This window comes from Osmerus eperlanus, chromosome 14 (assembly GCF_963692335.1).
Source record: "Osmerus eperlanus chromosome 14, fOsmEpe2.1, whole genome shotgun sequence".
In the NCBI taxonomy this organism is placed as follows: Eukaryota; Metazoa; Chordata; class Actinopteri; order Osmeriformes; family Osmeridae; genus Osmerus; species Osmerus eperlanus.
The window spans coordinates 7,138,831-7,154,027 of record NC_085031.1 but is presented as its reverse complement, the minus strand read 5'-3'; the positions used below and the strand labels follow the sequence as shown (position 1 = coordinate 7,154,027).

Sequence of the window (15,197 nt, the reverse complement as noted above, 5' to 3'; positions counted from 1 at the left end):
ACATTTGTGAGATGAATAAAGGATTCTTCTCCTCCTTCTTTCGAGCTGAACGGCAGAGAAAATAATGATTTTTAGGACATGATGAGAAACAGAATAAATTTGTGTCAATAACACTGTTCCAAAAGGAAGGTGTTGTGAAAGCCTTAGGGTTGTGGAGTAATCCTACACCGAAGTGCATCACCGTTGTCCTGGTGACCTGGGTAATGTTGTGCCATGGACAGAATCTGTGCCAACCTGGTGCCAGCTGGATGGTCGAGGTCGCTTAGAAAAACCCTCATTCCATATCAGGAGTATTGGATCAAATAGAGCTTGCCAAATCAAAACACACAGAGGGCTTCCCATTGACTCATTGCGTAATTAAAGGGGAGTGGGCAAAACAGAGGGTTTAAATGTTATTAGAGAGATCTCAGTGTGGGATATGGAAAAGAGTTACCGCATTTGAACATAATCCAGGAAGTGTGTCAAGGGGATCATCTCTTATCACACTAATCACTCTTCGCTCATCCTTATAATTTTTTAGAATCTCTTGATCTTTGTACAATGGATGTGTAGGGTAAATGTAGGTGAGGTCATAGCTAACTGCTGTCTAATGTACTAATGGTGCTTTTCCACTGTGACTTTGACAGAGTCTTAGACTTTTCCACCACTGAAGAACAACCCAAAAAAGTCACAAGAATTATTTACTTAGGACAATCAAAATACAAGTTTATAAAGAATCCACTGGGGTTTTGAAAAAAAAAAAAAAATTAGGACCTTGGTGATTGGTGAAAGATTTTTTGTCTGGCTGGTTGTATGAGCTCCTAAAGCTTAAATGTGAATTTACAAAACGTTTGCAAGAAGATTATTATTGTAATATATATACACTCTAAGTATGTCAACAATAACACTGATGTTGACCTAGACTTTTAATATAGTGTCAGGTAAAAAAATCTAAAATAAAGTACCTATATTTCATATGTATATGTACAACCCTGAGTATTATGTACAACAATAAGTCATTTTAAGTCTAAATCATTCTTAAATGCATTGACTTTCTGAAGTCTGTGAGACATCATCCTCTGGTTTCCTACCTAGGAAATAACTGTGAGACATTTACATAATTCTATAAACACCATAACAGGTATCCCATTCCATTAGTACATTTAAATGTATATTGTTTTACAATATATTAAGGATTAGTCATCTAACTTCCAGGTTTCTATAAAATGACGAAACATGTTTTATTTATTTTCTTTTTATTTACAGTGCAACCATTTTTCCTTCTAAGTTATAGGTGTCAGACATGACCACATGAACAGCCTCTGGGAACACTGAGTTCCAAAACTGCAGGTCAGTAGAAATTGGTGTTTTGGCATTAGTATTTGTGTGTGTGTGTGTTTGTGTGTGTGTGTACACATTTGACCTGTAGTCACAACAGCTTGTCGAGTTCCCCAATTACAAACTGGACAGGTCTTTCAAGCACACACCATCATAACTAAAATGCTTTTCTTTGAGAATGAAAAAGGATAAAATACAGAATACCACATACCTCACTCCAACACGTGCACACACACACAATTGACAATAATCAACACAGATGGGACTTTTGGAAAGACACAGAATGAGAAGGTATACAGGAAAAAGGAAAGAACACGTTTCTCTTTCAGTCAACCTTCAAATGTTGCACCTGAACGGGAAAGAGAGGGAGAGAGAAAGTCGGCAAGCAATTAAGCAGAGAGCGTCCTTTATCACTCTGTCATTGTGCCTGTTTGAACTCGAGGGAGAGTGGGAGGAAAAGCATGTGTGTGTATGTGTGTGCATAGTGGTTGGGTTCGTGGGGGGGGTCTAGCACTGGGAGCAGGTGTTTGAGTGGCTAGAGTTCCTGGTGCCTGAAAGCAGCAATCCCCTGGCGGAGACAATGGAACCCTTTAACTGGGCTTCCTGACAGCACAAACCAGGCTGTTGGCCCAACAACATGGTGGCCTGAAGGACCACTCCAAAGTCATTATTTAGCTGCTTGATGTGAAAGGTCTTCCTCCAATCAAGCTTTGAAGAACATGTGTCAGGTCAGGAAAACTTTTTAACAATATATATCAGTCACAGTTTCAATAAACAAGGATCAATCTTTAAAAAAGAATATATATATATATATATATAACTATTTTATTCATACATAACACAAGTTTAAATCTTTTTGAGTTCCATAAACTAACCCTGTGTCTTTGAGTGATTCAATAAAAAATAAGTTGACAGTTTTGAGGAAATGTATAGATTTCTAAATTGTCAATAAAGTGTGGAATGTCCATCCATCCGTCTTCATCCACACATCGAGGGTGGTGTAGCGGTGGTGACAGGCTAAGCAGGGGATTCCAGACCTCCACCGGCTCCTTTCAACACACAGGAGCAGCGGCTTCCCCCGGAACATTGAATATGGAACTTTGAGAATCTTTTTTATTTTAACTCCACAATTGTAACAAAGTTGCAAAACAGACAAAAGTTTTATTCTTAACTGATTGATTTACATTTACATTTATGCATTTAGCAGATGCTTTTATCCAAAGCGACTTCCAAGAGAAAGCTAATTTGTGTATTTGATGATTCAATCACATTTTGGCCGCCAAGCTTTTATAAACATTGCCATCACTAGTGTAGAACTGCAGACTATTAAAAAATAAATTGAGGCAGGGCTGTCATGTACTTCATTGTCACATCACTAAGGAAGATTCAGAGACTGTGTCTTAATTCACCATGTTTAAGTTTTCAAATATCTATAGACATTTATTTAACCTTCGACCTCAAGGTAAACACACACAGTTTCAAGGTTTTAATACTTCCTTTTGCATATGATTATACATGTGCAAGGTAAGGAGTACTATAGAAATAGCACATAAAGCGATTTTTTAAGCACATACTGTGTAAGAGAAATAGGAACAGCATATTTAATTTTCTCTAGTTCACATTATCACCTTATTACATTCCTCTTTTTTATCATCTGGTTTAAACTGGAAAAAGGAATATCTACCTTGCCTACCCTGACTTCATGTTGTTGTGATTAATCGACTCTGTCCATCCAGCTAGCCTTTTGTTAATCACATCATTCACTTCATTGCACTTCATAACCCTACTGAGGCAGTATGTGATATTTTATAAATCGAAACCCAAGCCGTTTAAGTCATTGAATTTCTTATCACCCTGTGTCATTTAATTGAACAATGGCATATTAAAAAGCAAGCCTTATCAAATACATTAATGATGGATATCAACCTATTCACTACTCTCAAGGTTGAAGCCTGCATCCTTCAACTGAATCCTAAAAGTATAGAAAATACTCAGTTACAATAGTGTAAAGGGGTGGATTTAGTTTAACACTGATTTTGTGACCTTTTGTTCTGTTATTCTTGTACATTGAATACATCTAAATACATTGAAATTAAATTGAATTTATGTTTTATGATCTTTTGAAACATCTTGGCACATTCTATTACTACTTAACTTAAATACATTGATACGCATGGCTGAAAGGTTTATAAACTGAAACTTCTTTTTTTTAACAAGGCATCTAAAGCCTTCACCTGCAGAACACATCATAATGAACTCCAGAGGGATTCATAAACAAACCAATGTCTCTGCAGTATTTTGTTCGTTTTTAATGCCTTTTTCAAATGACTGTCGTACCCTACGAGCACCGTGGAGGTAGAAAAGGGCATAATATGCTTTACTTTATCTGGACACGGTACAGTATGAAGAGGTAAGATACGAAAAAAGGCAGTTACAGGCAAGAGTTGCCAGATAAATAATGGAATTGCCATCTGAAACATCTTACCATTCACCGCTGTCTCTGCCATCTGTGGTGGAGATGCATGGAGGACTGAGAAATGCAGTGATACATGTCATGCAAAAGGAAATAAGGTTATCTATGGTAAAATGTTTTATTAAGCACAAGTTTGTACAAACACGTCGACAGAACACGATAGTAATTGTGTATAAGTAACATGTTGGGGCAGGCGATTTATGCGTCCTGTGTTTTCCAGAAACGACACCTACCCAAAATAAAGATTTTTTTCTCCAAAATCTTATACCAGAATTGCATGTTTATCCCTAACATTCTCTCAATAATTGTTGTCCCAATCTTAATTTTACACACTTGGAGTCAAACAAATCATAATAATGTATTTAATAATTCATCAATAATTTATTTGTATGAATTTGAAACACTTACAGTTACACAATACAAACAAAACTAACACAATCATAATATCCTAGGTTGGTATACTGTGCAGACAAAAAAGAAACAGAAATGTGATTCCAGTGTCACCACAATCGAGGATTGCACACAGCACTCCATTTTTCCAGGATGCATTATTAGCCTCATACAGTGTACTGAAATTCAGATAAATATATAGGACTATGGTGTCAATGGACCAAATGTAAAAAATAATAAAAGTGAGACATTTCTTACTTTCATATGCATACAGTATATTATTATATTTCTCCTAACCACATTGCTTCTAGAATAGTGTCACAATTTGTGGCAACAAATTGTACCTTACCTTCATTTAATGTGGTTCTAAAATTGCACTTCACTGATTTGCAAAAGAAACTTAACAAAACAACAAAGAAGCTCCTTCAGGTTATCAAGTATGCTAGTTATTCAAAATCCTATGATAAAATTCAAAAGTTTTTATATTTCTGAAAACATTCCAAGATAACCGACTGGCCCATGACATTCTGAAGGTCAAAGTATGAATGTTTATGCTAAAAACAATTCAAATAGTCTGAATAAAATAAACTATTTATTTTCTCTCTCTCTCTCTCTCTCTCTCTCTCTCTCTCTCTCTCTCTCTCTCTCTCTCTCTCTCTCTCTCTCTCTCTCTCTCTCTCTCTCTCTCTCTCTCTCTCTCACACACACACACACACACACACACACACACACACACACACACACACACACACACACACACACACACGCATGCATGCATACACAAACACATACACATACACACAATCTCTGTTCTTTTTGAGAATTGCAGAGTTACATGGAAAAACAAATACAATGTGGATTAAGCCCTCTGTGACTGTAAAAAGGGCTATACAAATACATTTGGATTTGATTTGGATTATTTGCTTCCTTAAGTCAATCTACCTAGACTTCACATAGTAATGGCATATTGTTTGGTAAACATAGTGCTTGCATGAGTTATCATTAAAGTGTACCATCAGCAAGTGAAAGAAAAGGGAGTGTGAGGAACAAAAAGGTCCATTATGTAACAATGTTTCAAATGTCTCAATTCACATTCATTCTTCAACATGGCATTTGTATTATGTTTACAAATCATGACTGTTAGAACCTTTCAGGTTCATGCTCAATTCAGAAATTTTTGTTACATGGCTGAGGGAGTATCATCTTTTGTTAATGCTGTATACCCACACACCATTAGCCTCTACTGTTGCAATACTTTAGTTTATATTTTTGCACAACTATTTTATTCATCACCTAAAAACACTATAAAATGCATTTTAGCTCTGGATTTCTTTGCAGTTTACAGTGTACAGTGTAAAAATGTAAAATGTACTGAAATACTCTGTAGCTGCAATATAGTTTGAATATGGAACAATGAATTTATTTTATGTACACACTGTGATTACATATTTTGAGGCACTCATGTAAACTTCCATTTCTTAAAAAAAAAAATTTGCCCAAAATGTATACAAAATGGAAAATTAAGAAATGTTTAAATGAATTTCTACACTTAACTACTAAATACAACCAAATTCAAATTATATAACAAACATTTTCAGCTTCAAATGTCATCTAAGATTTTCCCATGTGTCTGTGTGTGTGCTGGCCAACTCACTATTGAAACATTTTTAGTTTTTTACACCATTCTAGAGAAGAGAGTGGTTTGCACAGTAAAAGAGATGTTAAACTGGAAATGTCTTTAAGTTGCATACCGCAAATATATTGTAGGACAGGAATGAAAGCAATCCGAACCAGTCTAAAGCAATAAACTGTAGTGATAACCCACGGCACAATGCCTAAGCTAGCCAGCTTTGAGTTGGCTCTGTGATGTGTTTAATTTACACACGCACACACACGCAAAGGCAAACACAGTCCCTCTCTCAACACAAACATTCTCGCTTTTACACAGACAACATTTGAGCAACACTGACACCCCATGTGATCTCCCCCCCCCCTCCTCACCCTCATGCCCTCTTGGCATGCAGCATCTCAATGAGAAGGTTGTTACAGGGAACCTCTCCACTCAGGTGCTTGTAACACAGGTAGTCTTCTGCCTGGATGCTGAGCAAGCGCAGCTCACTGAGTCGCAGTAGAAGTTGGCTGAATTTGTCCAGGTACTGTGGATAAGCACACAGCGTGTACTCTAGCAGAGCCCCATTCACCTGTTCCTGAACACTCTCAACAAATGACTGGTTCTCCAGAAGCTTTACATCTGTGGGAAGGAATGAGAGAGAAGGGGCTTGAGGATGGTAAAATGATGCGGTATATTGTATATGGTCAGTAGTTAATATATAGAACGCTCAAACAAATATAGGAGAAAAATGTACATGTGTTACACATAAACATACTGACACACTCACTGTGGGTATATCTGAGGACCAAAAATTAATTGAGGGGTTCCCATTGAGGGGAGCAGGAGCCCTATATAAGCCTCAAAGGTTGAAGCGAAAATTGCCTTGGAAAATAAACAGTGCTAAATAATAAATTTAAAAAAAGCAAGAATGTGAAGGGGATCGAAGAAGGAGAATGGAAGAATAGTGACAGACTACCTGGCTTGGGTGGGGCAGACGAGAGATCCACATGAGCACCTCCAAACCCCACGCAAACATTCATATTCTGCGCAATGCAAGAGGCTTCAAGCACTCTCATTTTAAAAAGAAGCTTTTGTTCACAGTGGTTTAGCACTAAATTGCTACCGCTTAAGGGAATGCCGACGATAAAAGGGCCATTTTCCCCTCTTCGAGAGCTACAGACTCTCTGTGTGTCTATCAGGACCATCAACTGATGGTAGGGTCAATCCATTAAGCTTCTATTGAGCATGGTTCAGAACAAGGGCTCCTATCGTTTCCTTTGTAACCACAACTCTATTCAGAGTGGCCCCTGATTCGAATTAAGGCCATTACCTGTGCAAAAATCTTTTCTCTATTTAGAGTAAATCATTAAGCTTTTTACAATAAAAGTGACAAAGCACCAATGTGCCAACTCCCAATAACATACATTTGAGTCAATGCAGTATCACACTCAAATTAATTGCGCTGGTTCTGAATCAAATGGAAGGACTTCATGATGGGGGTTTTTAATGTAATGAAGGGGAACGGTTTAAAGGCTATTGCTAAAGATTGCAATTTCATTGTAATAATGTGAGTTCCAATTCAAGACCAATGCCTATCTTATACTGAACCCTGAAATTGAAAATCTGCCATTTCATTTCTTCAAGTAACAAATATTAAGATTTGAATCTTCCTCTGAAGTCAAACCATTATTCAATGACATGTTAGCCTTCAGATTGTAAAACATGAGTGAAGCTTGTGCAAATAGATACAGTATATCTAAGTTATACAGGTTACATAAATCTACTTACCAGGATTGAAGAGGATGAGGAACTTTAAGCAGGCCAGTTCTCGGCGGTCAACCTGTAAGCTCTGCAGTTTCTCCACCAGCTCCTGTCCCCTCTGGACCAGACTGCTGAGTGTGGCTCCAGCCTGGTAAGCTATGGACACAAGCTCTACCTGATATACAGAAATATAGTCAGAAAGATCCGGAACCTGTATGTGTTTAGCTGGAACATGTATGTGTGCAGCTAAGCTAAAAAAAGTTAGATTGTAATAGTTAGGGAATAGTTTGCTGATCTGTGCCATAACACAATAGTTCATATAGCAGTATAATTATAGAATAATTCTAATCATACATTGGTAATGCATTGTATTTTTTGGGAGATATATATCAAATATCCACGGTACTACATGTGTAGCAACACTAACTTTGGAGATGATGATGATGCTGAGGATGATAGTTGCACCTGAACTCACCTCCTGTCCGGTGACCAGAAGAACACTTCCCCCTTTTCCATGATGGACTTGTCTGGAGATGAAATCTAACACTAATAGCTCACTCCAGCAGTTGTGAAGAAGCTTCATCTGGTCTCCAACCTGAAGGCAAAGCAAATGATGAAAAACCTTTAGAAATGTTCTTTGCCCTCTGATCTGCTGTGATCCATGTGGCAGAGTTGTAGTCTGACTTGTATTCAGATGTAGTAAAACACTAGTGGTTCATCAACCATAGACCTATTGTAGGTGTATTTTCCAGGACACAACTTCATCTTCAAACTACAGTCTTAAAAGTCAGTGGCATGGTCCATATGAGTCCTCACGTATCATGCTCATCCCTCACTAAAACATTCATTTAAAAACTATTTGCTTGACTAGTCAAATGCTGTCCAACTTACATACTCTTATGCAGAACCTGTTTCTGACTTCCTATGAATGAGCCTTAAAATAACACTTGATCTTAATTTGACACAATTTAATTGTAACAATGTTGTAGTTGCATATGAACTACAATGGAATTATGTGGTATAACAGCAGCACATATTATTATATTAGACATTATTAGATTAAAGGTTAAAAGGATTTTTAGAACAGTTTTACTCATTTTCTTTGTGAAAATCGACATTGTGAGGCTGCTAAGCAACCAGGCCACTTGTGGATGTGATAAAAGACAACCATTTTTTCTACAGTTTCTACAGGATAGGACTTATCTCATTATAGAAATGTTTCCATGTCAATGGCTCGTACAAACGCTCGACAAAACATGACCGTTGATAACATCAGAGAGATGTAAACATGCATACCTATGACAACAGAAGCCCACAGACATGGCCTCTTGCCTCATGGTTGCAAAAAAGAGTGTCCAATTGATCCACAAATAACTGTCAGTCTTGCTCCATGGTTGCATATAGGGTTATTTTTCTGTCAATCTGTCTTTTATGGTAGAGCTGGTTGTTTAAGCGAGACTTGGGGTCTCACTTATGTACACAAATGTAAGTGCAGGTGTATAACTGTGCACTGCATATTACTGCAACTATTTCCATATATGCCTCAATTTTGTATTGAAAGTATCAAATAGTGGATACCTATAAAGCTTTTATATTTTTTTATTACAACAAAGCTGTAAAACCGCTGAAAAGCATGGTGCATGCTATTTTCTGTATGCAAGTGAAGAGAAACAGCTTTCATTAAACAGTTTATATTTGTCTAATTCTATACTTTGGTGAGATAACTTAATATAGTCATTAACTTTTTTTTACCTTTATCTCAGATACTCTTATACCAGATCTTTGTAATATAACCTTTTCGTACATTTTCAAATTTCCCCCAGGGTAAATGTAACATAGGTCACTACAGAGTCTTATTTGATTGTAAACGGATGAACACAGGCACACATGCACACACACCTGTCTGATGTGGATGAAAGACACAAAGACCTGGAAACAACCCATCAACACATTCTTTTAGAGAGTAAATATTGTCCCATAAACTATCACAAATACACCAGGTAAACATGGACAAAACATGGCAGCATGCTAGCAGTTATGATTCATGGTGATAAAAAACAACTTTGATGTCGAATTTCTATCTAAAATGTGAGTCACAACGTTTGAAGCTGAAACAGCACCAGAACCTTGCATCAAGAATCTGTCTATGCCCATGAGCTATGTTAATTTTGTAAACCTTTTGTTGAACCTTGTTCTTGCCTAATAGTCTAGAATATGTGTCACCTTTAAGAAGTATTAGCTATGATTGAAAGTGATGAAAGATAGATAATACTTTTGCTTGATAAATTGCTAGAAAAAGCATTCTTACAACTGAACCTAAAAAGAAAATACTTTCTGTCCTGTCCACACAAAAATACCCAAACACACTGAATAGGCAATCCAGAATTCAAATTCCACTCGTATATATTTCATGGAATGTCTTTTGCACCAGCACAAATAGCTGATTGAGGAATTTAGCAGTAGGCTTATTTTTCGCAATTCACTGGTTTTAATGTTTCTTTCGGTGAGTTGACAGTGAAACACACCATACCAGTATGTTGTGATGGTTGATTACAATTACACCTGTTAAAGTTCATTATAGTACAGCTAATTAGCTAATCCTCCAACTGTTTGTGTGAAATGTTTTCAATTTAGCCTAATGTCTTATTCTACAATAAATATAACCAATATGCAATTTCAATTCACATCTCAAGCTTGTGGAATTTAAGTCGAGATGCATTTTTGCAATAACTTCATGTCTGCTTTGGGTTATAGCTAGGATATTCTAACTATTCAATTCACAATAAATGAATATTTCTATTGACTGCATTTTTTCACTATCGGCAATCAGGATTCCTTACATTTTTGTATAAATATATCTAGTTGACAATGCACTGTTTATGTACATCTTCATTGTATATTTACGTCAATATTATTGCATTAGTGCAACTTTATTGCACATGCCATGTAGGAGCAAATGATGTAACTGATCAGAAGTAGAAAACAAGATATGGTTTATCTATAGTTACATCACTATTTAACAGATAGTTGGTATTGTTACATTAATACATGAACATCCCTTGAATATTTAGACAGGATTATCATATCTTGATTTTAACTCGTAGTTTATGAACCAGTTAAACAGTGTATCATTGTTAACAACAGACCCATGCCAAACCACAATGTCTCATTAGCGTGTGAAGGTAATTGTGGGTGCTAAGCTGATTAGCAATTCACCTCCCTCAGTTGATATTTGACAAACCTGAATTAGTATTAGCTTGCTCTGAAAGTACATATGAGGGGTACATTAATATACTAAAGTTTATTCCGTTATTTTACATGATCTTTTTTTGGTTAAGTCAAGTTAAGTTAATTTAAGTTACGTTAATGTATGTTATGTATCTCACTGCTGAGTTGCTTTTCAGGTTAAAATAAAAGCAGTTGTTTGACTGGCGTTGTGACAGCTCACTTCTACCTGTCAACATGTTTTCATCATGTTTGACACCTCAGAAGGGAGGAAGTCGCAATCAAACATGCAGGTCTATGTGTAAACTGGTAAATGTTTACAGAGTTTAGGTTGTGTTTCTACATACGTGTGTATGTGTGTGTGTGTGTGTGTGTGTGTGTGTGTGTGTGAGTGTGAGAGAGAGAGAGAGAGCGAGAGAGAGAGAGAGAGAGAGAGAGAGAGAGAGAGAGAGAGAGAGAGAGAGAGAGAGAGAGAGAGAGAGAGAGAGAAGTCTTGAAAACGCATGTACAGCTATGAGAATAGTGAGTTAGGCTCATAAGATCCCATGTGTTTCACAAATTATTATTTTAATGTATATTATTGTCCAGTAGCACAACTACAAAATACCACAACTACAATAGGAAGTAACAAACAGTCATACAAATGACCAGTATAATCATAGTCAATTGCACCCACAAATGTCCCTTCAAATTAATTACCTAAAACACAAAGACTTGTTCTGAGGCAAAGTATTGTCACATGAAAAAAAAACACATTAAGCCCGTAGGATTCCTCATGAGAACAACAAAGACAAACTCTCTCAGATATTCAGGATGGTTGGATGTCCTACCTTGAGCTCCTTGAAGAAGATGCAGCTGCGGGCCCACTCCACGACAGAGAACAGCGTCTGGTCGGCCATGAGACACATGACACTGAAGGTGCTGGCCCTCTCCATCTTCCCTCTGCTGCTCTGCTCCTGCTGGAGATGGGCAGCAATCTTACTCTGCACCTGCAGCTCATCAGGGTCACAGCGTGAGATCTCCAGCACCATCTGAGGCACCCCAACAGCCTGAGGTGAGCCTGGTACTGAGTACACCTGGTCAGGGTAAACGCAGCCCCCCACCACAGAGTCTGGAGAACTTGTATATTGATCCGGGTATTCTGACTTGATCACCCGGTTGGGGAAGGAGCTGTACTGGTAATAAACTGGTTGGGAGGCATTGTTGGGCACTGGTACCCCCAGTGATGGAGGTCCATAGAGGTTGCGGTTGTAGTCTGTTGGGGGGAGGGAGGTGGGGGTGGTCTGGATAATGCCCTTGGGCAACGGGTGCAGTGCTGGTAGGCTGCTGGTGAAGCTGTAGTCCACCTGACTGGTGGAAACCAGAGGGGTGCTGGTCTCCATCTTGAGGCTGCTGGCTCGTATTAAAGCCTTTTTTTGCTGCTTAAGGGCCCGGTCACGCTTGTACATGGGGCCAAATTTATTCCTGCCACCTCTCATTCGGTCTGCACGAACCGCTGAAAGATGAGGTTGAAGAAATTATTAGTCAACTGACAGCTGTCTCATTGCTTCCCTTTTCATCACAATCAGTCTTGACTTGTGACAATATGAGAGTCTTTGTGTATTACTGTCCTGTAACAAATGCAACATTATTATTTCAGTGTTATTCATACCATTTAAATTAAAATTAATCTTCCAATCATTTTTGCCATGACTTTCCAAAACGTTATTATTGAAAACATTGTGAACATGACTTTCAAACAATATAAACAAAAAGGAGAAATGTTCCATTAACGATTTTAAGACACAATTTGAAAACACAAATCGAGGTTTTTATTAAATGAAGAAATTCAAGAATCTCGAAATAGCCTTATACAGAAAAGTATCCTATATGTTTATTTAGGCTACTTATTATAAATAGGCTACTAAGTGTTAGCCTATTTATGTTTATGATTACTGAAGAGTCTGGCTACTTCAGATCTGAGCAAGTTACACAATGAAGCCTATATATACCACGTGCAAAGGGCTGTCAATAAAATCAGAATAATATGAGTATTTCCCACCTTCTAATCGCATTCCAACACTTAGACATTTCTGGAATCGACAAAATGGACACCGTTTCCTTTGAGTTTTGTCAATTTTACAATTCTGATTCTCTGCACATGTGTACCTCTTATTGTTTTGAACAGTCCTTTTAAAAAAGCCCTGTGAATGAAAGAACAAATCGATATTACAAAACAATGTTTGAATATCTGACATTATTCAATTATTCAATTTTGTATTGGGAAGTATCGAAATAGTTACCACGATATATTTAGGATTAAGTCGTGTCTATTTGGAAAACGACTAAAGCACACAGCCTACCTTACAACTCTCACAAGTTAATAGACCATAATGGTATCCCGACACCTTATCATCACAAACAGGACATAGTTCTTCCAAATCAACATCATAACTGTACTCCATTCCGTTCAACGTAACTCCTGTAAATAAGAATACAAATATGTATTTATCAAATGCACGTGATTGTAAATCCAGTCAATATATATATAGGCCTATATTTTTTAAATTAAAATACCAATCGTTCCAAAAAAAATTATGTTGTGTTTTTATTTTAGCAAGATTTACCATTATCGAAGATAAACCTTCAGAAACTTTGAATTAAAGAAATCATACCCGCAAGTCCCCCAGCGCTCTCCTCTAGGTGATGACTGTAATTGTCGGCGTCTGTTTGGATATTCATCCAGGACTAATGAAAATAAAGCGGTTAGGATGCTGTAGAAATTGCTTATAAACGGGGATGCCACGAAGGTTAAACGTTAACCGAGTAACTGGAAAACGAGCAGCGTCGTACACTTTGTCACCGACACCATGTGTACTGACTTGCTTTCCTCATATTTAGAGATTCAAAAGGATGGATGGGAGGGTCTTATTAGAGTGCCAATGACCATGTCATGCCAATGAGTGCCAGAAGACGCCTCCCTGGTTAATTGTCCCTACTGCATAGAATGTGTTTATCATTGTGGTTGTGGTGGTTGTGGTGGGTCATCTGTAGGCTACAGGTAGGCTACAGAACGTTTCTTTCCCCCACATTATAAAGTATTTAATATCTCATTCAAATTACGCCACACGGAATGTTATCATAGCCCATTATTGACAGGTACATAGCTTATATGACATATACAAATTGTTGTTAAAATGCTACAAATAAAACCGCCGGACGAATAAGTCTAAAGAGTTCTTTTTTATTCATTAGGCCCATGTAAAAAAAACACACTAAAAACGTTGCATCACGAATAATTATACTTACACTAAATTGTATCCTACAACACCTACAACTTTGGCTATAATTTCCTCATGGGATCACTGAAATATATATAGTTGTACACTTATAATGTACGTAGGCCTATTTATTGCAGATTATGGACAACATCTCACATAGGAATTTGCCACCCTCAACCTTCCCACTTGCTAAAGACAATGAATATTCAGAAAGTAGGCTATATAAGTATAAGCATAGGACTCTAGCCAAAATTAGATGCTTGCTGCCTTATGATTTTCAACATAGCTAAATATTATCATGATAATATCCTTGAATTTAGTTTAATGCTTGCATGCATATAGGCTAGGATTCGTTTTAGTTATGCGTACACTACACAAAAATACCCTTTCCAGCAAAGAAACGTTGGTTTCAATATTTTCAGTTCTCTCATTCTTTTTCTCACCTGTCACACGATCAATTTGCTATTGTCCTTGGGTGCAGGCCATCAAATCCTATACTTATGTAAGACCAACCACCTAGTGAATTTAGGAATTAAAGATGTTTTATGCATGCTACAATAACAAAATGTTTTTCCACACATAAACTATGAACTATTGGATATAGCACAATGTCAGAATGAGTTCCAGGAAGGTAAAACCGTTCTCAAAGCCAAAAATAATCTAGGTATGAAAGGTTCATTTTCAGGGGGTTTCTGTTGTTACAAATGATGTTGTAAACATCATTCTACCTTTTTACATACAATGTAGTTTATATAAAGGCCATCTATGGCTTTTTGCCGCCTTGGCCTATTGTGTATAGGCTATCGTATTGACATGGCGTATCTCTATAAACAACAATTATTTTTTAGTATTCGATAGCCTACTCGATAGCCACATTAGTGGTATGACGTTCTGATTATGCTCGAAATGTTAACTTAAATTAAATATCCATGCAACTATACACATCCATAAGTTATTGTTGCATAAAATGCAAAATAATGACAAAACATGCAGCTTGGACAATAAACCACGCACCGGCCCGCCTCTCACGGACACTGGGTTCTTTTAAATAGAGGGTTCAATACAATGTTATTAGATTGACACATACATATGCTAATAATAGCCCAGTCTCATTGGTAGCTTATGTGCTATAGTCATTATCGTCATTAAAATAGCCTAC

At 37.2% G+C, this 15,197-nt stretch overlaps 1 protein-coding gene across 1 annotated transcript; it reads right to left on the bottom strand.

Moving 5' to 3' along the window:
* Positions 1–5,878: 5,878 nt before the first annotated feature.
* On the bottom strand, positions 5,879–13,638 carry LOC134034141 (steroidogenic factor 1-like). The gene is made up of 7 exons (XM_062478506.1): positions 13,433–13,638; positions 13,121–13,239; positions 12,820–12,961; positions 11,609–12,273; positions 8,029–8,148; positions 7,581–7,728; positions 5,879–6,431 (listed from the first exon to the last, which is right to left on the bottom strand). The coding sequence occupies exons 1-7, from the start codon at positions 13,497–13,499 to the stop codon at positions 6,184–6,186; spliced, it is 1,509 nt and encodes a 502-aa protein (XP_062334490.1). The 5' UTR covers positions 13,500–13,638; the 3' UTR covers positions 5,879–6,183.
* Between the last annotated feature and the right edge of the window lie 1,559 nt (positions 13,639–15,197).

What these genes read in the sequence shown, in the direction of transcription:
- LOC134034141 (XM_062478506.1), bottom strand. Translation starts at nt 13,499, where the DNA reads ATGAATATCCAAACAGACGCCGACAATTACAGTCATCACCTAGAGGAG. An exon ending in TAACTTGTGAGAGTTGTAAG is followed by an intron (nt 12,962 to 13,120) that starts GTAGGCTGTGTG and finishes TTTCATTCACAG; the next exon opens with GGCTTTTTTAAAAGGACTGT. An exon ending in TTCTGGTCACCGGACAGGAG is followed by an intron (nt 7,729 to 8,028) that starts GTGAGTTCAGGT and finishes TCTGTATATCAG; the next exon opens with GTAGAGCTTGTGTCCATAGC.